This window comes from Lycium barbarum, chromosome 3 (genome assembly GCF_019175385.1).
Source record: "Lycium barbarum isolate Lr01 chromosome 3, ASM1917538v2, whole genome shotgun sequence".
NCBI lineage: Eukaryota > Viridiplantae > Streptophyta > Magnoliopsida > Solanales > Solanaceae > Lycium > Lycium barbarum.
The window spans coordinates 130,691,176-130,717,642 of NC_083339.1; the positions used below are offsets into that span (position 1 = coordinate 130,691,176).

Genomic DNA, 26,467 nt, shown 5'->3' on the forward strand with positions numbered 1-26,467 from the left:
TTAGAACTTCTTCAACCTCATCAGCCCATGACTTCCTTCCACTCTCCTGAGGGGTTTTGCTCCCACTACTTGTTGGAATAGCTTTGCTCCATTGTTGTACTGCATGTTGCTGCACATTTTCCACCCTAGATTTCTCGGCTGGACTAGGTACTTTTTCATTTGCTACTGTAACACTCGATTTCAATGCCGATGCGACTTGCGCGACATCCGTCTTTGATTTTGCGACTTCCTGTGCCTTGCTTTACGCCTTCGTTGCATTTTCCAGCGCCATTAGAGCCTTCTCAGTTGGAATCCTTTCCCTCTTTCCCATGGTGGGCGCAGGTTAGTTAACTTGCGCCAAGAGAGAGAAACTCCCCAGAGAGAAACATATATCGCTTTTGATTGAGACCATATGAATTAAAAACTCTACTTGACTTTCTAAATAATACTAGGGTGTATGTGCGCGGGCCCAACACTTTGGATTATAGTGTATTTATATATATCTAATTGTGTACAATTGTAAAAATTTATGTATTGAATGGTGTTAGTATATGTATTTTATATTGGGTAGTGTTATTATGGTTAATTTTCAAGTAGTTATTGCCATTTAGGATTTAAGTCACATCTTAGGTGAATGAAACTGTGCAAGTAGAGGGTAGCCACATTAATTAGTATCACATTTTTAAATGTTGGGTCCGTGCGCAGCGCGGGCAATATTATAAATAACAATAAATCCTAAAAAAGAGAATACATATGGGTTTACTAATGCATCAGTGATGCATAATAAGATATCTGAATAGAAATTTTAGCATAATTCAACTACCTGTAATAGCATACACGATGTCTTAAAAGATGAAAGTGAATGAATATAAAGGTAAGCATTTAATGAGAAATGATAGTTAGATAAATATAATATTACAGGCCAAACTCACCAACCAAGGTTCTTCACACAACCTTTTCTAGTGGGTTTAAGATATCTTTCAAAGAAATGAGAAGCTCAAGCAAATCTTTGATCAATTTTACAGATATTGCTCTTCCCAAAACCAACGTAAAAATCGTTCACTTTCACAATATTCAGGGATGATTTAAAATATCCAATAGTAAGAAGATTATCGTAAGTAATGAGGTAAGATAGTATAAGACAACTAAAATAAGTTTGCACTGTTTATGCATATATACATTTGTCTATTACATTGATGATTGCTCTGTCATATATACATCATTTATACCACATATTTATAGAAAAAGTATTTTCCTAGTACCAATCATGCATGTTGTAGTTGTGCGACGCCATGGTTGACAAAATACCTGTAGAAATTTGTTGTTAAAATTAGTGCAAGTTTTCAAGTGATGGATGTAGAGAGTGTAGTAGTAGTGCAGTTCAGCTAGCTGTGTCATGTACCTTTTTAAAGCATGGGGCGTCACATATGGTTGTAATATAGCTTTTCAAAAAGGCAGTCTTGTGGCAAAAAGATAGTAGCTTGACAGTGCATTGGCAAAAAGATGTGCTCCAAAAACTTGTGGGCAAAACCTGATAACAAAATGATGCTAGCTTTGGTTAGGAATGTAGATGTTGAAAGTAAATGAAAAAACCAAAGGGTTCTATTAGCCACTCCAATTGATAGATCAGCATTAGACAAAAGAGGTTTAGAGATATAAAGAAGTTTTTTTTTTTTTCCTAGAAGTAACATTGTTGTTTTGTATTAGTAGCAACACATACAGAAATAGGATGAGTTTACTATAGCAGCAGTAATTTCCAGAAATAGCATGACAATTCTCATATAGACCAATAGCTTAATCCAACAATAGTGTAAGACCATCTCTTTTCGTCTATTCAGAACTTATATCAGTGTGTTTTTCATAAAAATATATAGAATTGGAAAATGGTAAATGTACGGTTGGCTGGACATGGAAGAGCAGCAGCTCCTATAGACTTTTTCTATAAGATGTGGAGTCAGAAGAGTAACATGTCATGCATAATTCAGCAAGGAGTAATACACACCATAATATATAACATCCAAACAAATCAAATGAGCAAAGAAAAAATGTGAATTTGGATATATGTTCCAGATGTACCATAGAGATCCATCAACACATCAAATTGCAGCTTTAAAATTAGAGTGATGTTTTTAGCGAATGAAAAGCATCTGTTATGCATTTCTGTTGGCCAAAGAAAGGAAGTTGCCAACTTTTTTTTATCAAGTTTCTATTAGCATAGTAGAGAATAAACAACCAAATCTTCAAACAGAAAATGTTGCAGCATATATGCAACGTGTAATGGCTCATATCTCCTAAAGAGAACGTATTATCCATCTAAAAGTTACGGAGTACCAAAGAGTAAATAGACAAAAGACATATTGATTAGAAGGCACAAAAATTGAACCAAAAAAACATGAAGTATGAGAATTTATTTAGAGAGTTGCAGAATTAGAGGAGCAAACTCTGATACATCTATGTATTTATGGTCAAAGATCTAAGGTTATTAATTAAGATGTTCACTTTCAATTTACACCCATTTGAAAATCCCAAAACTCCATTTTTTAAATAACCAACTATTCTTTGCACAACAACTTCATTTACAACTCCAAGTTCAACTCCAATCTAAAAGTTCCAAATAAAGTGAAAAAATATTTGGCCTTCATGGCCAAATGCCTACTCAATTTAATGCCAAGAAGAAGATATGTCGAATATGAGTTGTTTCTTGCCTCCAGAAACAGTTAGAATTAAATAGGCAAACGGATAACAAAAATGAAAACTGCATAATATCACTATGGTAGTTTAACAGTTTTTTTATGATATCATACAGTTGCACTCTAGATTCTACAATGTAAGTGCCAAGTTTTATGGCATGTCTACACTTATCATCATCAACATGCGAGGTTTGTATTATTAACCTGGACTATGCATGTCAAATTGCCTATGACAGCAGCTTCATATCGAGTAAGTTTACTGGATCAACAACACCCAGAATCAGAGAGATGGAGATAAGAAGATATGGGTGGAATTTCATGATATTGAGGATGTCAATTCTGAAATATCGAGCAGAAATACTTATCAGAACAGTGGAAAAGATAGGAAGAGTGTTTCTTCTGAAAACTGCCTAGAAATATGGAGGTTTAGATATGTGATCCCAACACCTATGCCCTACAGCAGAAACCAATGGACACATTAGTTAACTTTGATCTTATTTGGTTGAAAGTAGGGTAGCTATCAGAAAAGCAGGAAGAAAGGAACTGAATCTAAAGAGATTAATTTGCTCCTCCATAAAGAGAATATCATTCATGTAAGTAATCTGTAATGTATATTTTGCTAAATAAAGGGACTAAATAAAGAATGGAAAAGCAGTAATCTGTTTAGGAGTTTTGAATAATTTTCTTGACTTAATGAGTACTTAGCAATGGTATACCAAAAACTAATGATAAATCTAAAAATAAAGAATGAAGAAGGAAAAGGCAACTTGAAGACATTACAAATACTACTGATGCTATGTATGTCAATTGTCAAGTAAATAAGTAAATGTCGGTAATAGCAACTTCAAACAGAGAAGTGATATTTGTAACGTAAGCTAGAGAAGATTCTCCGAGATGGTAACTTTAATAATGGTAATAAGTAAGGAGAAGATTCAGTTATGTGTGAAACTGTAAGACTTACATTTCCAGTAGCTTTCACTCCCTTTTGAGAGGAGTCTTGGTTTCTATTTTCTATCTAGTGCTGGAAGGTCTGTCTTTGGTGGGCAGGTTCTGCTGATTCGTTCGAAGCTAGTCTCCATAGCCTTGCGCTTGCTTGCTTTTGCAGTGCTGGTCATTGGTGCAGTTGGTAATGGTTGGTTGGTAGGTTCTTTTTCCTCATAATTCATGATAGCTAGCCTATCTTGATTTTTGGAAAACAATCTTTTCATTTGGATTCTGAAAGTCTTTGGTCCCAATTGTTTATGCGCATTGTCAAGAAGTAGCGCTTTTCTCTACAACGAGAAAAAGTTAGTTAATCATGATGATTGTCATAAGTTTATAAATTTGATGATATAAAATACTTGTGCATGGCAAATGTCATAAATCTCTTGTATAGTGAGGTTCAACATCTTCGTTGTTGATTGATCCGAGATGGAGGCTACTGTGCTACCAGTGTGATCCATGACCATAACTTCAAATTGGATTCTGTCATAAAGTAATAAAAAAACAATTTCAAGTTTAATAAGTGGCAGCACGGGCCCAACATATGTTAATCATTTTATTTTTATGCACTAATAAGACTCCTGGAACATGCGTAAACATCATTTGAACGATCATATCCCAAGACTAAAACGTGATAATCTTTAAAACTTTAGATATATAAACTTAAAAATATTTCTAGGAAATAATAAATGAAGTTCGGGAAATGTTCGTAGAGTAGTATAATCTTTAAAACTTCATATATATAAATGGTAATTATATGTCTCTATTGTATGATATAATCTATGGTATAAGATCCTCCTTCTATTTTTATTTTTACGCGAACTATGATAGTGCAGTAGTTTCATGGTAGTTTCAGCAGTTGAGTTGAGTAATGTAAGTGTAAACATCTTTTAGTATTTCTTTAAAGGTTGAATATTTGTCGATGCTATGTTTATCAGTAATACCTGGGAATAAGTTGGGTGGATCTTTCGCACTGGATGCAGTAGATTGGCCTTGGTGAAGTAGTTCTTAAAAATGGCATTTTACAATCTGAGCATGTTACGCTGTTCATGCCAAATAGGCCATTAATTCCGACAAATGTTGATAGTACTTCAGCAGTTATGGCAATGTCTACACTAATGTTAATAATTTACATATTCCATGCCGGGTCGGCCTTAAAAATTGGCCAATTGAGACAAATCGATGATTAATAATACACTGCCCATTGTGACGAACTTATGATCAACGAGTTTATGGTTAAACTCCAATGGATGTGCTAATGTCCTGAATTATGTTTAGTAAGAAGGCATCAAGGGATAAAATGACATTAAGCTTTTATTAAAGAATCATTGGGAGATATAATACATGAACTTTTATGTGGAGAGCAAAGCATGCCATAAACAAGGGCGTGTAGTCAATCAGACTGCCTGATGGACTAACTGACATATTGTTTCTCAAGAAGACTTCCGCAAAATGCCAAGTCAAAGCGTTCCTCTGGAGGATCTCCAATGCAATCAAAAACTGCATCCGCATTTGAGAAATTCTCATCGGCTGTGTACCTGAGGTAGTATAGAAGTTTCGTAAACAATACCCAAATTAACAAGAACATGCGAATATAACACGAAAAAAATCAAACAGTATTCACGACAGGCTAAATGGTCTTCAGGAATTGGTAAAAGAACTAGAGATCTAGCATAGGTGAAAGAGCAAGTTGCACAGACAAAAGATGCTAGCTACTTGTTCACAAGGAAACCACAAAGGCTGTAAAAGCATGCATCCGTTTTCTAATACACTATGTCCTTCAAAATAAATCAATAAACACTATCTGCTAATAGCAATCGTACCTTCTTATTAGTACTTAATTAGATGCTTAGCTCAGAGACTGAAATGTGTCTTAATGTCAAGAAAGTATCAGCTTAGATCACCCTTGTTATCTTCCCTGTATTGATTAGGCATGTCCTTCCCTTCTATCCCCTGATCTCCTCCATTGTACTAGATTAGACTATTTAACTGATCTAGAATAAACAGAAAACAACGACAGCAAACCCTCTCTTGCATCTAACAACTAGCAAGTATATCTAGGATGGAAGAGCTAAATGTTATTTGTCAACCCTTTTCAGGCCTTACAGTAAAGTTTGGAAACTTGCCACATCCACCATGTTCACCTGAGTGCTTAGAGGTCTCTAGTCAATAATTTCATTTCATTGAAGGAAATATCCTAGGGAGAATGAGTCAGGTTTCCAATATTAAGCATTGGAAACCATTGGCTTCCTGATCATACATCTTTTTTTTTTTTTTTTTTTTTTTTTTTTTGTAATTTTGAAATTCAAGGAGGCAGAAGCTTTTCTGAAAAGCTGTCTGTTTGATTTCTCAGATTATGCTTCAACAAGATGTCACAGCAAGAAAGAATTTCAGAAACCAAGTGAAAGAATTCCTGTCAACAATTGGCGAAAAAGAGAACCGAAAAATGCACCAGGGAGAGAGACAGTGGTGGTTGGTTCAAGTAACAAAGCAACTTACCCACTCTTGGTCACAATGCATTTCATTCCAGCTGCTTTGGCAGCTGCAAGACCTATGCCACTATCTTCTACGACAACACAACTGCGGACCATAAAGGGCAAAGTTTAGCATTCAGAAAGAAAATGTCAATAGTAGTAAATAGTAACGGCAAGATCCTTGATATAATAAAATTATTTACTATCTGCTTCAGTTTATAATCATGCAACTTCTCAAAGGTGTCATCACGTTATTCTCGATTCCAGTACCAGTTTTCTGTGTACAGTACCTTGAAGGATCAACCCCAAGGGTGTCGGCTGCTAACAGATAAATGGCCTGCCAGGAAGAAAGTATATGGCATTAAACATTTAAAGACTTATCTCACAGGACAGTACTAGAAACAACATATATCCTCAAATTGAAGTTCTACTGCAACTTGTTGAATAGAAAGCCACCGTTCATACGTTTAAAATAGCTGTACACCAAAGTTCACAGATTATCTTTGTACATCAATGGGTATTGGAGAGTAAAGAAGTCTAAAGAAGGCTAGTGCAACAGATTCCAAATTTCTGATATTGCAGAAGACGAGGCTCTATTACCTAATGAAGTTTATTTGGTTCTTACTTAATATCTAAATAAAAGAATTTGTCTTCACATTCCAAATGCATTGAACAGCCATTTGATGGATAAGATATTTACTGGATCAGGCTTCTTGCGAGGAACCACATCACCTGCATATATCTGGATCTGTTCCGCTCGCTCTGGTCCCAATAAGCATGAGACTATGGCTGAGACCTAAAGAGTAGCAGATTTAATTCAACTTATGATAAAAAAACATTATCTTAGGATGGTAACAACAAATAATCATGCCAGTGCTTAATTTTATTTTATTTTCTTATTTCTCTCAACAAAAGAGCAACTTCAGATTGCAAACCAGGGTTATCTTGTGCAGCAACCAATTCAATAGGAGCAAAAGGAAAATTTAACAGTTCTATTCTAATATCAGATGAATTTTTCCAGGAGAAGATCTCATCTTATGATTTTTAGGTGTCAATTGCTTCTAAGATCATTTTCTAGGTCTAAGAAACTACATTGTCTATCAGAGAGGCGAATTAAGGCCAAAATCATGAAGAGTTTAAAAGGTCAAATATATGCCCGATGATTAAATCATGGTTATTTATCAGGATAACTAGTAAGCACCATACAGGGCTACAAAAATTTCTGAGCATAGCCGCAACCTTTAATAGCAGATAATTGTCAAAAGACTCGACATTGACACATAATACTAACACTTGGGAATCTGATTACTCATACCGCCTTTTCATTGGAAGTGCTGCATACTGCAACTTTCACTCCATTACCCAGAGCCTGATCAATCAACCTGCAACATTTGGTACGAAAAACTTACAATATGGAAAAGAACAATCTTAAGGAAAATATACTTTGACTCTTCAAATTTTGTCAATATACGGTAGTGAGTTTTTCATATTAACATTCTATTGAAGATCATGACTAATTTTTTATTCTTATTCTATAACAATATCAAATACAACAGACACAAGAGTCTTCAACCCTGAAACCTCGGTGCCTAGATAGAACTTACCGCAGGGTTGTCATATCCTTGAATATTTATATTATGTGCTCGAAACAAAACGAAAAAAAGCATGTCGTCCTGGGTCATAGCATATGGAGAAGAATGTGTTCATCTCAAAGGTAAATGAAACTCATTAACCATGTACATGATTAATTCTGGATTACTGAAGCTCCAGTAGGCATTGTTACTCCCCATAGAAAGGATAAAACTTTGTGATTACGGGAAAAAGCACATTAAAGCGGACCAATTTCCTCATTAGTTTCTTACGCAGTTAATAATGAGAAAACCTGGAGATATGGAGTGGACTACTTGGACTTACTTTACTCTTAAAATAGGCAAAAAACAGTATGTCTACACTTCATTCCAACATCAATGCCTCTGGTGGAATAATTTTATATTGTTGTCTTTAAGAACCTCATACATATGGAAGTGACATATACAAAATTTGAAATGCTAAAGAAGAAATATAAAAAAATTCATTTATGTTGAAACATAAATTAGATATACGCAATCAATATCTCTGTAAAAGAATTCAGTTCCATAATGAGATAGAAAAAAAGGAGCTTACTTTTCAACACCTGGCCGAAGTGGTAGCAATTTCTTCTCAATGAGAGCCATGAATAATTCTGTCTTTCGCTTGTGAAGTCCTGCAATGAACTCCTTTCTTTCTCCTTCAGTTTTGGGTGCATTTTCTGGCCAACCTACTTTATTAAAGTAGGCTGTCATCCTAAAGAACCCAAGTCAACCACAACAAAATTAATTCAAGTCTACACTATGAATTACTATTGCTCTCCTCACTGAAAACACTACTCATCTTTCTAGAAGAAATAACTCTACCTTTCTTTTCCACCTCCAATTTTAAGCAATTCTCCATACAAATCAACATCCCAAGTAACACCCAATTCTTTCTGTATACCATTGAAAATAATGAGTTTTACAATCAAAAGTTATCAACTTAAGAATAAAAAAGAAATTAGGGAAAAAGAAAATCATTTTTCTTAGCAATAGCAGTTCTAAACACCACTATGACCACTTGATCATTAAATTAGAAATTCCACATGCATTCAACCGTTCAATAATGTAAGCATACAACCAGTAGCGGAGCTAGTGTGTAGGTTATAGGTTCGCCCGAAGAGTAACTTTGATCCAAACCTTGTATTCATCTTACAAAATTTATTGAATAGGTATAAATTATTACTCCCTCTGGGCTCTGTCCCCATTTATCTGACACAATTGGAATTTTGAAATTCAAACTTCTTTTTGAAATAAAATTTATATACTTGGAAAGTACGTGAAAAATACTATAAATCACCGCATAAATTGAAACAGAGAGAGTAATTTAGAACCCAGATTAGAATTCCTAACATATAAGCTTCAAATCTTAGTTCCGTCTCAGTATACAATAAATTGAAGGGAGTTATAAAAGTGTACCTCAGCAAAAGTGTCATTGAAAGAGATACGGTGCCCATCTTTCTCTGTATCAACAAGTACACCATCACAGTCAAATAGCAGTGCCTTTGGAAGCACCGAAGATGAAGGCGAAGCAGAACACGTCACCACTCCATTACGCCTACTCGTCTTACTCTTGTTTCGAAGAGAAGCTGATTTTATTCTCTCAATTGAAGAGCGCGATGATGATGATGATGATGATGATAACAGTGCGGTGTTGGCGTTGGGTAATGTGAGTGTTGATGGTAGAGTGGAAGCACCTTTTCTTTGTGATGGGAAAATAGTTGAGGAATAGACAATTCTCAACGCCATTGGAACCGTTTCTCTTCCAAGACAAGAGTTCACTAGGTACCACTCGAATTATGGGAGAGCTGGAGCTTCATTTTTGGTTGGAAAATAACGGTTTTCCAACCATGCGTTATCCGCCCCCATGACCCCACCTTTCCAACATAACACACAATTGAATGCAGCCCTACAGGGCCAAAGAACTAAATGGTTTAGGATGGGCTGGTCTTTTTAATTAAAGGGACGGTAAAATGGCAGTCCAATCTAGCTCTAAGCGGGTCGCGGGTTAGGACGGGCCAGCTCTTTAAGTTTTTTCGTCTTTCAAAATAACGTTTTTTAGGTGATTTTTGATACAATTTGAACATGAAACTTTTACAATATAAAATAGAATATTCTATCACCCATTCTTGCGCAAATTCATATCATAAAAGAAAAAATTCAAGAGAACAAAATATAAATTATTATTTTTAATCACTAATTCAGATCACGTTCAAAAGAAATTAAATATAATATACGCTCTAAGACTAAAAAGTATTACTCCAGTTTCTAATTACTACTCAGTAGTAAGTACATTCCTTTTTCTCATTACTTTTTATCTTTTTATTTAATTTACTTATTATTATTTTTAAATTAATTTATTTATTATTTTTTTCTGGCCTCAAGGGCTGCCCTCAGCCCAACCCTTGAGGCCGACGGGCCATGAGAGGCTGGGCTTTTGAGTCTCACTTCTACATGGGCCAAAGAAATCTTAGCCCAACCCTACTTAAATAAAGGGTTGGGTTGAGCCGGGCTCGCGGGTCAAGCCCATATTGACAACTCTAGTCCTGAATAGCCCTGGGTTAGTTTGGTTTTGTTTTTTTCTTTGTAAAGCTCGACTAACTTAAATTCGCATGGTATGTCTTACGAATTTTCTCATCATCCCACCACTCGATGATTACTTCTATGTGTTAAACTTGTTCCGGTGAAAACAGGGAAATACATAGAAAATTGAGACAAAAATGTCAAATAAAAAATTTTAAATAAAGAAAGAGGGCTCACTAATTAAACTTGATTTGAAGAAGAGTACAAAATATAACGCGTAAGAAAGAAATTGAAACAAAAGAAGAGGGGATCCCTCTAATCAAAGTAGTAAGGAGGAAATTAGTTGAAAAGGGTCATTACAAAATGAATAGAGGTATATGACACTCTGTATATATGGCCGATTCTGAAATAACATATAGACGATCTGTTATATTTTGCGCAAAGTAGGCTCTCAACCATCACAGGCTACATTGCGGATTGTTTTCTTTACATTGCGGAAATTAATCCATCAAATTGCACTATTTTTCTCATTTGGGGGTTTCTCATAAACCTTTTAAGAATTATGTACTTCCACAATATTTAGTAATAACATATAACATGTTTGGGAGATTTGGTCTTGCCGAACCCACATCTTTATGGGAGATTTCCACTAATACAGCGATTTGAGGCCACAACTTAAATTTTGTTCATTTATGGAAGTTTTGTAAACATAACCTGAGCGTTGCAATATCAGGACAAGGGAAATTTATTTTTGTCGGACTACCAAAACTTGTTAAAATTAGATTGGTTGCAAGTTTAGCTAGATGAGCAAATTTTGTCAATATTGTTCAGAAATTTTGTCGGGCAATCAGATGAAAATCTAGCGTACGAATAATTTTTTTTTAAAATGACCTCAATTATTGGGAAACTTTTTTTGTTCCCATTAGGCACAAGTTTTAGTTGATGCATGCATAAATTGGTTTTGCCTTGAGTCAAAAGTTGAGGACATTTCAATAAGTTATAGAAATTGAAGATAGTGTGATGTGTTATATATTGAACAAGATTTTCAGGGCGGAGCCAGTGTACGTGTTACGGGTTCAATCGAACCCAGTAACTTTGGTTCAAACTCTGTATTTGTCTTAAGAAATCTATTGAATATACTCACATTCTTATTTTAAAACCCAGTAACTTAAGAAAATCAGCATTCCGAACCCAGTAATATCAAATCCTGGCTCCGCTTTAGTTTTCACTTTTTCCGTTGTATTAATTGACTTACTTTTTATTAATTATGATCAAATTCAATTTTATTTTCCAACAATGATTTAACAACATTTTTAGTTAAAAGGTGTCAAATATTTTTTTGTGGACTATAAAAATATTTCTTTATAAGGTGAAAGAAAAAGATGAAACGGTTAAACTACACATGCAAGTTTTGACAATACGATCTTGATAAATCATGTAATATTTTCAATGTACAGTGCACAACATTGGTTCCATGGTCTAGTGGTCAGGACATTGGACTCTGAATCCAGTAACCCGAGTTCAAATCTCGGTGGAACCTTTTCATCTGTTGATATATTTTTTCTTTCAAAAATGAGTTAAACAAGTTAGAGCAGAAAGTTGTATGTGTCACTCCTCACAAGTTATAACAGACGAGATTGGTATATTTATTTACCTATCATCATAAAAATAAAAAAAGAAAGTTAGTTACCATTTACACCTACTTGTTTTGGACCACACATTTCAAAAGTCTTTCTTTATTTGTTAAAGTAATGGCTAAGGCAAATTAAAACAATTTTTTGACGGAGGGAGCATGACATGGAGAGGGTATGACATACCTGGCGTGACTTTACAAGTTTGAAACTTCGGTATGGGCCAAGTGTAAGAAGCTTAAACATTTTTTTTGTGCGGATTGCCCTTCAAAGGCACCGGTCTTTAATTTTTGTCCTTGAAATTGGTGATCTTTAATTTTTTTCCCTTCGCCTAATACCCTAAGATTCTGGGTTTGAATCTCAGCTCAGTAAAAAAAAAAATCGCAAGACAGAGGTTTGTAGCAAAAGCTAGGCCTATTCGGGCAAAAGTTAGGCCTTAAGGCAAATTTTTGCTCAAAATTAAGCCTTAAGGCCTAACTTTTGCCAGAGATTTGTAAAATTTCAACTAAGTAAAGAAAAAAAATTTGCCTTAAGGCATAGTTTTGCCTTATGCCTGAATTAAGACAGAATTTTGCCTTTTGGTGAAGGCAAAATCTACCTTCCGATTTTTTTTTAAAAATTTTGAAACTCTGCCTTGTGAATCCAAACTCTACCTTGTGATTTTTTTAAAAAAAAATTGACTGAGCAGAGGTTTGAACCCGAAACCAAAATTTTTTTAGCGAAGAACAAAAATTAAAGAACAGGGGCTATGAAGGCCAATCGGGCAAATGACCAAGCTTAAACGGGAGTACTTTAAAGCCCAATTTTCAATCTTTCTAGGAAATGGAGTATACTACTTTGCTTATTTGTGCTTGTGGAATTTACAATTCATAGCATGGATTAAGGCTTCTTACAAAATTTGTCATTTTCGGTAAAGCTTTCTTCCATTTGTTTTCTTTACTGTACATGAAATTGGGAACTTCTGCTAAGTAAATGAGTTGACTCTCGTTTCAGCAAAAAGTTTCATTAAAAAAAATCTAATTGTATTTGTATATTTAACCGGTCTTGTCTCTTTTTTCTCTTAATAATTTCTAATTTGAATGTTCTCTCTGAAAATCTCAACTGTATCGTAACTTAAGCTTACAATCAATACAATGCAAGGTAATTAGTTGAACACCCTTTATCGAAAAATTATACGTTATATATAAAAAATTATTTTAAGTATATAGAATAAAAAAATACTTTTTATGCATATATATTATATCTTCAACACTTAATTCCTGACTTCACGCTGCTACACTAGTTATTATTTTTCAAATCTGAGCATGGATGAAAATATCTCTAGGTGGCTAAGAGTAGAGTATCAAAGAGACCTATCAAAAATGTATAATATGAAGGAAGTTATGACTCAGAAAGTTGTATATTATTCCTCATCGATCATAAGCTAACATTAGAAACGTTTCACCTAATGGTGTTGTATCTATCTGGTTAATGTTTCTTCGTGAATCAGATAGGATCAATCAGGCAAAATATAAAGAAGAGAAGCAGAGCAAATTCCGATAGAAAGCATTGGATCGTAGTGGTTACCCAATTACGTACTGTTGTGATTTACGTGGTCCTCCTTCTGAAGCTGGCATTTGCATAGCTAGCCACCCCATTAATTGGTTACATATTGACTTTTTTGGTGCATTAAACTTTTATAATGGACGTGTATGAATCCAAGTTTCAATTGCACACTTCTCTATATCACTAATATTAGTTTTTTTCCTTCGCAAATTAAAAACTTTACCAGAAACCGAGACAAAGAGTATTCAATTAAAACACAATCATCTTTTTTTTTTTTCTTTTTCCGCTTAGATGTGATTTTATTATATTTATATAGCAGGCATATGTTAATCTCAGAGTGATGACAAAAATTGATCAAATGAAGAATCAATATTCTCATTTCTCAGCTATCACATTCAGAAAAAACTGCCTTATATATTATAGTATAATAGACAAATTAATTAGCAAACGTTTAAACTTTATGCACTGACGGTGTAATTTTTTTTATATATAATCAAGTCAGTTATAACTCATAAGTTAATAACAAGTAAATTTTTGGAATAAGCATTCATTGGTAACCTAATAAAAAAAAACTAATCTATAATAACAAGTTAAACTACTACATTATTAATGAAATAAACTCTATATGCTCTTACTTTACATTATTTATATCCAATTGTTAATGGCTTTTAGGTTGGAAGTTGATGCAATCCACATGACTTGTTCACTTTGTCTATTATATTGTTGTGTTGTGTGTATCCGTGAGAAGCTAAGGCTGGACCTGCCTTTTTTTATCTTTTTGGGAAAAATGTTTTGAAGGTATTATCCCCATCACCTACTGAATCCAAAATGTCCTCACATATTTGTTGTAGTAGTGGTCCCTTTGAACTTTATTCATTCCCTATCCGTGACCTAACGGATTTAACTTTTTCTACTACGCAAAAAGAGGAGGTCGTTAATTTGTTGAAAATACATGTCTCCTCCACATATTAAAAAGGCATGCAATTGGACCATCCTCTGTCTTCTTTACAACTATTGGTTTCATTCAAGAATGTGATGACATTTCAAGTTTTATTTTAAATTTTTGCATGGTTAATATACTTGTTAAGTTAATAAATTTAAGCCTTTACAGATTAGGTAGCACAGATGGTATTCATTCAAATGAATACTTGAAAGTGAGAGCAAATGTAATGAAGAGAAGCTGAATTCAAGTAAAAGAGAGTAAGAGTTCTTATGTCTCATGTCATAATTTTCTCTCTTAGTAGAAGTGTGAATTTTTAGATCAAGTGATTTAGAATAAATCATGTTAAAAAGTAAAATAAAAACAATTATACTTAAAAGATGACCATTTTCAAATACAAAAAACTTATTTCAAATGCACAGAGATAAACCAAATTCTACTTATAAGCTTAACCCAACACTCTCTTAAAAAAAAAGTTCCTCGTCAAATGAATCAGAGTGTAATTTCTATTGTTTACATTGTCTGTTTTCCAACATTCAAATAAACTATAAGGAAATTAGAGATAAATAAAAGAATTATTTAACACGTAATGTAAAAACCAAGTAAGAAACCTAATGATGATAAGATCACAATAATTAAATTATTTTCCTTTGCTACTTCTTCTTCTTCCTAAAAACCACTTCCGTATCCAATCCAAATCCATCAATTTGCCTCACCTCAACCAACTCAGACACCTTAAACAATTCCTTAAGTGGCCCAATACTATACAAATCATTAGCCGAATACTTATCAGTCCGTCCAGATAACGACACGTGTAAAACACAAATCCCACCAGGCTTCAACGTCCGTTCGATCTCTCCAACAAACTTCAACGGATAAAGCGCATGATCAAACACATTAGAAAACTCAAAGTCAAAACTCCGATCATCAAACGGCTGATAATGAAAATCACCTTTAATAACTAACGGTGGATAAGGCACTAAATCAATACCAACTGAATCATTAACTCCGACCCGTTTTAACGCTTCTACTTCTTGCCCGACCCGAGCACCAACACAGAGTGCTTTTGAATGGTTGTTCAAGAAACCTCTAAGCTTTAAGTTTTCAAAGAATTTGGAAAAGACTTGGACTTTACGGGTCCAGTCTCGGGTTGTCCAGATTTTTCGGAGTTTGGGGTTGAGGGTTTTGTTGAGCTGGAGGTTTATATATGCATTGTATGATGAGTAACCGGGTCGGATTTTGAGGTCCGGGGGGAGAATGGTGGGTTTAGTGTGACGTGGGGTTTGTAAAGAGAGGAATGTTAACAAGGAAAGTGAGAGAAAGAGAGAAAGGATGAAGGGTTTGAGAGTGAAGGGTAAGTTTTGGAGATTTATCTTCATGCTTGCATTTGCATGGTACGGGAAAATGGATATATATATGTATCTTCTACACGTAGAAAGTGGGTTTCTTGTTTTGAAGTTTTAAGACAGAAGGTTTGTTTATGGGGAATGGGTATGTGCAAAATTCTCTATTTTTTTTTTTTTTTTGGGTGAGGAGTGTTGAGGGAGGATGATTGCGTGAAACAACAAGAAAAGAAAAGCATAGAATTACTATTGGAATAAGGTGGTTTATATATGAAGCCCGTTGTTTTTAGCTTCGGATCCCTCTGTATATACAAAACCAGTTTTAGTACTACCTCCGTTCACTTTTACTTGTACACTTTTGATTTTGCACGTTTGACTTTTAAGAATTAATAAATGAAACATATATCTTATCATAATACTCATATTAATTGGTGTATAGTGTCAATAGACTTGAAAAATGATTTGAAAATGAATAATTAATGTAACGGTAAAACAAGAAAAAAAAAAGTTACCCTCCCCAGATCACACTCGTGGGATCACATTGGATTTGTTGTTGTTGGCAAAACAAGAAAAAAAAAGGTTGTCTTTCTCTTGATATGTTAAAATGGATAAATAAAATGAATTCTTTAATATAGTGGAAAAGTAAATATGAATTCCTTAATATAGTGCATAGTAAAAATGAAGGGAGGGAGTAATAAGTAGAACCTTGTAGTCCATATAATTTCTTGGGAAAAAGGTCCAAAACTCCAAATATAGATACACTTACGTTTTCTCTAATATATGTACTCAGGTCTATCTTTATTATTTTTCGTTTTAAATAGTGCGCCTCTTATTACTGTTTACACCGTGAAAAATTGATCAAGCTATGTTAATATTTCAAGCTTTTGAAACTGTTCTAAAAATATATTTTGGGATTTTGGATCTTTACAATTGTTCGGAGCATGTTTCAATTATTACAAAGTGCATATTTAAAGAAATTGATAATTCACGGGTTAATTTGAATTTTCTTGTTTGTAAACCCTGGCTGCCACCCTAGCAGATGTCACAGCCAAGTTGTACCACCAATAGAGGAACGGACAAATATTGGATAGCAAATTGTACAAATCTTTCATGGAACCAAAGTACACAGAGGGCAAATACAAAAACAAATTGAATACGCCAAAGATAAATTTAGACTTTCTCCCTAAATTCTTTGTCAGTCCCAATTTACCTATTAGGTGTTCAATTTTGTTTTAACAATTCAATTTTGTTATAACAAGCTTCTTAACGTAAGATATTAAAATTGCACATTATATATTTGCTAACTTTTTAGATAATCCTTATTATCGTAAACTCTTTTTGGCTCTCTACACATTGATGAGTCCTGCGAAGAGCTCCTATATTACTAATCATCCGTATCCTCATCAGTGAAAAGCTGCAGCCATATTCCAAAAAGTAAGCCGATAGCACAAAAGATAGCATTTAACAAGATTCTATCCAGTGAATTAATTTGTCTATTCCACACTTGTTAAGAAACTATATATCCTAATTACCCAATTGCACTGATTGAAGTTACTAATGCAAAGAAATTACCCTGCCACATCCTACTCAAAACAAAACAAGAAACATCAACAAAAAAGTGAGAAAGATGCAATAATTAATTTTTGTTACCTCTTCTCAATGAAGCAGATCATACCTTCCAATATTGCAATAATTTCATCCTCGTTCACTCGCTTGGTAATAAAGTATTTAAGCCATGTATGCCCGCCATTTGATCAAGGACAACAAGCATTACAAGAAATCTGTCCACGAAATAAGAAATAAAATTCCCCATAATCACAAAAGCAAATATATAAAGATGAGAATGTTGTAAATATTTTTGTATGTCAATTAATAACTTGGAGAGCAAGGAAGTTTCTTGGTCACCAAGTAAATTACTTGGCCACCAAGTTCACTACTTGGCCATCAAGACTTTCCTATTATATATAGGAAGTTCATTTACTCATTTGTAGATGAATTGAAAGAACAATAAAATATCTCTCTCTCCCAATTTCTTTGTCTATATCTCTTGTGTCGTGTACTTTTAATATTATTTTATAACACGTTATCAACACGAGACTTTGTCATATTGGGCAATTACTTCAGAAAAATCGAGGCAAAATAGTTCGGAACTTCTATATATCTAACCGTTGGAACGTGTTATCTTTTTTAAAGGTACGTAATTGTAATTAAATTTTGGGACCGCAAAAAAAAAAAAAAAAGATAAAAGCTGCATCAGGTATTCCTTTTTGCCTTTACTCGGTTCTTGTTATTTGTTCCGTTATTATCTATAACATTACGGCAAAAACAAGCACGTTCTCTGAGAATGAAGAGAATATTTGACCAATAGTTCCTAGTTTCGTTGTGATTCAATCTTGGCATTTATTTTACCATAAGCAAGATTTTTATTATGAGTGGTGGTTGTATATTTATTACTTGCCCGTAGTTAGGTTGGCAACTTTCCTAGGAGTATTATATTTGCTAGTTTTGAAGCCTAGCTAGCGGTCTTCTTGGGTCTGCCTCTAAACAACACTCTGCAGGTATTATTTATTTTATACTTATCTTGGTTATTGAAATATTGTGAATGACCATTTCTAATAACTTACAACGGGGAAGCACTTTTGTGAAGTGAAAGATATTGTATGTGGAAATGAATAATTATGCAGATCTATATAAGGCTAATGATAAGGATGTCCCACACGAAGTATACATGGCTATCGTGAGTTTGTTGTACAACTCGTTGAGTTTATTTAATCTGAGAAACCTAATTAATTCTTGACTATTTATGCCTCAAATGTGTTCCCGAAGAATAATATTGTTAAGAGAGATTATGATATTAATCTCATATCCCTTAATGGCTAAATGAGAGCTTGCAAGAAATACATGGTCATCAGAAGTGACAATAATTTCTATGCCTCGTTGTGTCTAAACTTATTTATGTCTATAACCACCAGAAGTGGTAATAGTTTTATGGGCTTGCTGTTGGGACTAAATATGTATACCTCAATTTGCTCCTGAAGTAGCAATATCTTAAAAGAAGCTATAAGCTATCACGATTTGATATGCTTAAGGCACGTTCAGAGAATTATGTTTTATTCCTGAAGAATGAAAACTTTTAATAAATGCTGCAAATACAGATCCATTCTCTGAAGTGAATGTGATAGTATGTAGTAAAACCTATAAATATAAATGTGCATTTGATTGTGAAAATATCATGATTCATCTCCAGAAGAGGTAGAATAATTGAAAAGAAATATTCTGAATATTATATGCTTTACTCCTGAAGTACTAAACTCATAAATTTGCTCCTCGAGTAGCAAACTTTGAACTCTACTCCTGAAGTAGTAGAACTTTGAGCTCTACCCACTAAATAGTAAGACTCTGAATTCTACTAGAAGTAGTAAGACTATGAATTTTACTCCTGAAGTAGTAAGGCTTTGAATTCTACTCCTGAAGTAGTACAACTCTGAAATCGACTCCCGAAGTAGTAGAATTCTGAAATTTTACTCCTGAAGTAGTAAAACTTTGAAATTTACTCTCGAAGTAGTAAACCTTTAAACTTTACTCCTGGAGTAGTAAAATTTTAATCTTCACTCCTGAAGCAGAAAGAACGGCTAAAATATCTGAGAAATATTCTGAGCAATGTCTTCTTGTGCTTGAGCAAAATAACGAGCTATTGATGAACGTCGTATTGCAAGCACATTTGAATAATCACGTTTCATTTCCCGAAGTGAATGAAGAAATACCACAACATGTCTCCTTGAGAGATGAAATACAAGGAATATACATGTTATTTTTGTGGTATGAAATTAAGACATAGCAACACGTACCTGTCGTACGCAGAAACATCTTAAATAATTTTATCCAAGTATCTTTTTAAGAAAAAAGAAAGTAAAATAGAATGTTTCTACACATTGTTGACACCCAATTTTGTCCCACCTCTCCTCCGAAATATCTATTTGCGCTTCTAATATTTTTTGGCAAATTAAAAAAAATATATATTTATATTTTACTATAATTATTAGCTTTATTAAAATCGGCGTTTCATTATTCCATTGCATTCACCACTATTATTATCATTATTATTATTATTATTATTATTATTATTATTATTATTATTATCATTATTATTATTTTAATTCACAATTTTTATCTATTTTGGCATTTTACCAGCTTATGCACACGCATCACATTTATCTTCGCGTAATTTAATAATAGCATTTACTTACTGTTGAATTTCAAATATATTATCGCCCGACTATTACGGCGTCATTTTATTTTTCATATAAATGTTAGTAAACACATACTTTATATTAAGGGGGTATTTTAGCACACTCAGTATATGATTAATTTAAAATGGGTTTCTTATGTAAATTTAGAAGCCAAACTATTTCTTCCATCTAGCCCAACATTTTAAAAATAATAAGCCCATTATTTAAACCATACCCGACCCAGTACCCATTTGACCCGACCCGTTTTCTTTTAACAAAGGAAACCCTAGGGTTTCCTTCATTTTCACCCTCACCCGCCACTTTCTCTTTCCTCTTTCTCTCCTCTCCTTCGTCTCTCTTTTCCCCACCACCGCCGCTCCTCTTCGTCATCTCTCGTCCCCACCACCGCCGCCTACACCCGCTCCCACTTCCCTCTGTTCCCCACTTTCCTCTGTTCCCCGCTCCTCTCTCCTTTTTCTTCGACTCAAACGAGCCAAAACCCTATAAATGGCGCGGCTTGAAATCGTTTAGGAGGAGGACAAGCGTTGGAATCGCAGAAACCCCCTAAGGAGGACAAGCGTTGGAATCTCAGAAACCCCCTAAGGACAAGTTCTGGAATCGCAGGAAATCCCCTAAGAATCACAGTTCTTGAACCCCAACCCCCCCCCCCCCCCCCCCCTATTTTGTAGTTCTTTTTTTTCGAATCACAGAATCCCCTGAAAATTAAGGTTCTGAAACAATTTTTTGAACTCCGAAAAGTTCTAAAATATGAGTCTTTTAGTCGCTTATAATTCCTAAAAATATGAGTTCTTTTAGCAGTTTCGGTCTTGTTTCATTGTCAAATCAAAAATATCAAATCAATTTTATTCTCGTTTACCTTGCTGCTGCTGCTGCGAATCCGAGCATCGCAAACTCGGATTTGGCAGTGTTCGAGTGTAGATCGAAGACTCGAAGCCTCACTTCGCTGCACCCGAAGAAGGTAAATCCCATTCCTTCCCTTTTAATTTTGTATGGTTTAGTTCGATGTTCAGCTTAGCTGTAGTAGTAGATGAGTCATTATTACATTTTAGTTTAGTTTAGATATTGTCGGATGTTGCTGTTCATTTAGTTCAAGATGTTCGGCTTATTTGAACATAGTTTGTTTGCATGCTGAGAATTCAATCTGGTAAATTGTATGGATTTATTTGGAGTCTCATTCCTAGTTAATCTGGTTAATGATCAGTCTAGGCACATATAATCTTTCTGTTGTTTATAGTTGTGCATGTTAGTTTAATCAAGTTAAACCTAATCAAATAAGACCTAGTCAATCTAATATAAATTGGCTAAATAGTCTTTAAAGGAATACAAATATTTAAAATCAATTCTGTTTTTTTTTTTTTTTTGGATTCTATATTTGGAAGAAGGAAGTTTCAATTTGGTTGAGGTCGCTGTTTCCTTACTATGATTTTGACACTCCCCTGCCTTGAATGAAATTTACTTGCCTGGTTCTTTTTCATGTATGATGCTATCTCCCTGTTATTTGCATGAAATCAATTAGGTGCTCTCTTCCCTTAGTATGTAAGTCACCTTCCCTTAGTTAAATTTAGTAACTGCTCGAGTGCTTCAGACTGCTTATGTGATCTGTTTGGTTAGTCATATTTTGGTTCCTGTCTGTAGTTGTATAGGTCGCATTATGCATGTTTAAGCTTAGATTAATCCTGTTTATAGTTCTGCAGTTGTTCAGCCCCATATTAGGTATCAATTTGGGTAGTCATATGCTAGTTAGGTCTACATTGCTTATCTATTCTTCATTTGGTTAGTTCTATATATTAGCTGGTAGTTTGCTAATTATGTGCATATGTTTGCATTTTAATTGTTCTGCAGTGGTTCATTTATGTCTTGTTTGGGTTAGCCATATGTTATTTAGCTTATGGCAGATTAAGTATGGTGTGCCTGCTCCATAATGATTGGTCACAGATTAGTTTAGCTGCTTAATTGTGCCATATTTGTCCAGCTCTGGCTAGTGGGGCATCAGATTGCCCCCTGTGGTTTTGCTTGGCTGTACCTTTATATGATACCATATAATAGTTTAGGTTTATTCTTATTCCATGTGCTAGTTTAGCAGAAATCTTATTGATACAATTGTATATGTTTATTTTGATGCCTAATAGTTTAATATAAAAGTGAATGTTGTTTCAGTTTGATGTCTCTTTCATATTAGCTTAGCATGAACATACGTACATTTTGTGCCTCTATAGTTGTTATCTTGACTTGATCCTGGTTTTGTCCTTTGTGTCATGGTAACCTCACTTAGAATATGGCCATTTCCTTCCTTATTTTGCTAGAATATGTAGTTAAGGTCGCCTAGTAAATCTCTGTTTGGTTATCAAAATCCCCTGTCCCTTTTATTTTGCTTGCATTTTTTCTTGTATCTTAGTTTAAATTACATGTTTCTTGTATGTTGATATTAATTTTAGCATCAGTTTAAGCACGGTATGTGTTAGCATAATTAATCTATGGGGTTAAGCATATTTCTGTGTTAGGTTGGGTTAATTGGTTTAGAAATATGTTTAGCAGTTCCATACAGTGAGACGTGTATATATATCAGTCTCGTTTTAGTTTAATTTTAGTTAAATATGCCTGTTGAAATATATTCCAAGTATTAAATCTGTTCTGAGTTTAGCTACTTAGTTTGTTTGCTTAGTATTGCAGTTGGTAAGAAATTGTATTTAACCTTTTAGTCTGTTTGCTTAGTATCGTAGTTGGTATGAAATCATGTTTAGTCATTAAGTCTGTCCTGTTTAGTTTTGTAATTAGTATAAAAATTACACTCAAAGTAGCCTATTTTGTTTGCTCAATCTGAAACTATAATCATAGTTGAAGTAGAAAAACCCTTCTGTTTTGCTTAGTATTGGGATTTCCATGCCTGCTTAAGTCAGTTTAATCTAATGAACCTTGATACGATGAGTCGTTTTATGGTTAAGCATGTTATATGCTAATTTAGCTAGCCTTTGTGTTCAAGCATGTTGCTATGTTAAGTTGGTTTAAATAAGCAGGTTCAGCAGTTTAATGCAGTAAAATGTACTGGTGTATTAGCCTTAATCCAGTCAATGTTCAAATAGGGACTGAGTTCATTACCTAGACTCTTCATTGTGTTGGAATTCACTTAAATGGCATGAAAACTGTCTAGTTAATTTTGGTCATGGTTTTCACTTATATTTGACAAAAAAAAACTGCCAAATGGCATTGTATTGAGTTAATATGCCTCCATTGTGGTCTGTAAATGAACCTTCTTGTTTGCCTTCTACAAATTTGAGCCTAATATGGTATGCGTCTGGTCTAACTCTATAAAGGATGATATGTTAGCATTTGTGTCTGTTTGATGCCTCGGCGGAACTCGAGGTATGAATTAGTGTTAGGTTGTGCTTACTCAGATTGGTCTGTATGTCCGTCAAGCTATTCTCACATGTTATAGGACTTTGTAATCATCCTCTAAGTTAAATGGTGGATCCTGTTTAATATGTGGGCTGGCCAAATCATTATATAGTGGTGTTCTCTCTTTTATCTGCTTAATAAAATCAGATCTTTGCTATGTGGAACATGATAGTTAGAGCTTCCAAATCATGTGTAGTTAAGTGTTGGGTTGTTATGAATTGTATTTGATTCGAGTTGTGTTGCATATGCACAATTAGTAAGTGTATATCCCTGCCAAACAATCATGTAGTTAATTTAAGAATCATACATGTTAGATTTGTTCATTTATTAACTTGTTCTATATGTTAGAAGACAGCCATGTTAATTGCTAGTTTAGGATATATATTTATATGTGTTAATTACTATCTTTGTTTGGTTATGCTTAGTAGTAGTAGTTTCCAAGCATGTTCATATATGTTACTTACTAAGTTCAACCCTTGGCTATTTAAAATTTGTGTTGGCATCCTGCTGAAGCTTGTGATCAATAGTTGAAACTTTTCGTCGAGATCAGTTAGTGAATGTCTGAAGTTCTGTTATGTGATTGAAATCTGAAGTCCCCTCCTGAAACCTGCTATGGTCAACTTTTCCCTATAAAGATTTTAAGGAACTGAGTTTATTTGGTTGTTCATTTGATATGATTCGATAAATGGCTTTGCTGATATGTATTTTTAAAGAAGAGAAAACTGAGCAAAGAAGGGTTGAAGACTGTTAGGAATATGTTTGATCACAACCATCTCTAACTCATTCTTTAAACACCATTGTGTTCTATTCCAGTTTAGTTTGGACAAGCATTTGGAAGAACTCAGTTTTAAAACAATGGAGTTAGATTCCTTAGTTGTGGATGCTTACTTAAAGTATTCATTTGAAAGTATACCCACCTGAGTTCAAAGCTCCCAAAACCAACAGATACCTGCACATCATTTTGAATTTATATGTTCGTGTATATAAATGCATATCAAAGTATGTTCGTGAAATACACTTGGATATACATAATCTATATAATCGACGGAGTCGTTTTGAATTTATATTTTTATATGCTTAACCTTATTGATCATATACTAATCTTTTTCTTTTGTTTTATGCATGATCATCGCATACGAGTCTGAGGACTCGTTTTCCTCCGCATTGGATGTTGGGCCAAGAGCCCAACATGACTCAGTTCTCCATCCAACTCTCTTTTTCACAGCAAAAATGGAAAACACAAATTCGGGGCCAAGGCCCAATAAGCCCAATAGCAACAGTGATCGCAACAATCTAAAATGGGCCGAGCCCATTCATGTTCGCAGCAGTTGGGCCTAGAAAATGGGTCAGATCCATTCAATTCTCTTCCCCTCTATCTTATTTATTGTTGTATATTTTTATTTGCTTTGTATGACTAACCTTATCTTATTTTATTAACTTAGATAAATCCTAATGAATTAGTAGGTTTAGTTTTAGTAATGGGTAGTAAGTTTAAGGAAGACTAACAATCAATTCCATAAGTTTTATTCTCTTTTTTTACTTTTCATGTTAAAACTATTTATAATATCTAATATTTATTTTATTTAGCATAATTGATTTGCAAAATAGCATGACCTTATATATTGAGTTAAAAGAATCATATTTCATGCTCACTATCCCAGAAATTCCAAAACATCACTAATATGCAAATATAAGTTCAAATACATTCTATGAATAATTTTTCAAAGTTTATCCAATAATATACTTCTTTTAGCCAAGTATAGTTAATATAAAAGAACGAAAACTCATACCCTATCCATCACATTTTAAAGAAAATGAGTTTAGGTATTTTACATCACCATATTGATATAATACAAAATTTTGTCTAAAGTTCACATTTTGCTATAGCGAGTTGTTATATTTTTGCAAGTCTTATTTTCAATAACACCATTACATTTTCATTCAAGGTTTTAGCATGTCCAAGTTTTATTTTAAATAGCCTTTAAAATCTTCTTTTATGCAATACATCATATTTTCTACAAGTATTATTTCAAACGACATCATCATTACTTTCATATAAAGTCTTAGCAACATTTTAAGCTTTATTTAAATAGCATCTAAAATCCTCTTTTATGCAAACTATCTTTTATAAGTTTTATTTCTAAATAGCATTTGATTAAAGCCTTAGTAATATTTACGAGTTTATTTAAAATGGCATTCAAAGTCCTCTTTTATATGAATTTCCATCTTAATTAATTAACCTAAGTTTGGCCGGATAACCGTAGTTAGCGGATTCTAAAGGATGCCTAACCCCTTCCCTTTAGGATAATATAGAGCCCTTACCTAGAATCACATTGGTTAAGCAGACTATTAACGGAGGTTTAGTTTTAACTTTACCTTAGTTAACATCTAGGTGCCCTAATTCACCGTTAAATTAATTAGGTGGCGACTCCTTAAAAACAAAAGAAATAGGAATCACCAATATGTTGTACTCCTAAATTTAACGTCCGGTTAAAATGGGGTGTGACACACATTGATACATTATGGTTAGTTGTTATTGATTTCCTTGAAGGAAATAACAATTAATGTATCTCTTTATGGAGGATGTGATTATTATGTGGTTGACGCTTAGATAGAAAATATTCATTTAATGATGAATCTCCTTGAAGGAGATATTTGAAATATTGAAGTTTAGAATTCAATGTTTATTTCGTGACACCAGTAGTGTCGAAATTTGCTTTCATGGTAACAGAAGTATTTAAGAAATATTTGGTAATAGAAATTAATGATCAAAGGCTCCAGAAGAGCTAATTATTTATTTACAAGTATCATGACACTAGCAGTGTCCAAATAATATCTGATTATGATAAATAAATTGAAGTCTCTTGAAGATGTTATATATGAGAATACCATTCATCGTAGATCATAATTGTTACGTTCGGAAAACAAACTGTAGTAGACCTGAAGTTTACTAACAATAAAAATGATTATCATATTGAGACTACAAATGATCGAAATATTAAATATCTTCAAGTTACTATGGGTAAGAAATACACATGTGAAATGTTACCCGAGCATGATGAGATCACATACTACGATATACCAGAAGTTTATTGATATACAATTTCATGC

The 26,467-nt window shown here is 33.8% G+C and overlaps 2 protein-coding genes, 1 long non-coding RNA gene and 1 other non-coding gene across 5 annotated transcripts; 1 reads left to right on the forward strand and 3 right to left on the reverse strand.

Annotated features, from left to right (window-relative positions):
• Nucleotides 1-1,008: 1,008 nt before the first annotated feature.
• Nucleotides 1,009-3,936, reverse strand: LOC132634179 (uncharacterized). The gene is made up of 3 exons (XR_009580067.1): nucleotides 3,631-3,936; nucleotides 1,382-1,510; nucleotides 1,009-1,287 (listed from the first exon to the last, which is right to left on the reverse strand). It is a non-coding gene; the product is annotated as an uncharacterized LOC132634179 (long non-coding RNA).
• Nucleotides 3,937-4,943: 1,007 nt separating this feature from the next.
• On the reverse strand, nucleotides 4,944-9,584 carry LOC132632539 (CBBY-like protein). 2 transcript variants are annotated; one of them, XM_060348516.1, is made up of 8 exons: nucleotides 9,151-9,576; nucleotides 8,557-8,627; nucleotides 8,288-8,446; nucleotides 7,440-7,506; nucleotides 6,825-6,920; nucleotides 6,415-6,461; nucleotides 6,150-6,230; nucleotides 4,944-5,188 (listed from the first exon to the last, which is right to left on the reverse strand). In XM_060348516.1, exons 1-8 carry the CDS (start codon nucleotides 9,478-9,480, stop codon nucleotides 5,065-5,067), a joined length of 975 nt encoding a protein of 324 aa, XP_060204499.1. In that variant the 5' UTR covers nucleotides 9,481-9,576; the 3' UTR covers nucleotides 4,944-5,064. The 2 variants fall into 2 exon arrangements, with proteins under 2 accessions (XP_060204499.1, XP_060204500.1); XM_060348517.1 differs by lacking the exon at nucleotides 6,825-6,920 and having other exon boundaries at nucleotides 9,151-9,584.
• Nucleotides 9,585-11,722: 2,138 nt separating this feature from the next.
• TRNAQ-CUG (transfer RNA glutamine (anticodon CUG)) lies at nucleotides 11,723-11,794 on the forward strand. Its single transcript has one exon. It is a non-coding gene; the product is annotated as a tRNA-Gln (tRNA).
• A 3,040-nt stretch (nucleotides 11,795-14,834) lies between these two features.
• Nucleotides 14,835-15,970, reverse strand: LOC132632540 (uncharacterized). The gene has a single exon (XM_060348518.1). The coding sequence runs from the start codon at nucleotides 15,747-15,749 to the stop codon at nucleotides 15,024-15,026; it is 726 nt and encodes a 241-aa protein (XP_060204501.1). The 5' UTR covers nucleotides 15,750-15,970; the 3' UTR covers nucleotides 14,835-15,023.
• Between the last annotated feature and the right edge of the window lie 10,497 nt (nucleotides 15,971-26,467).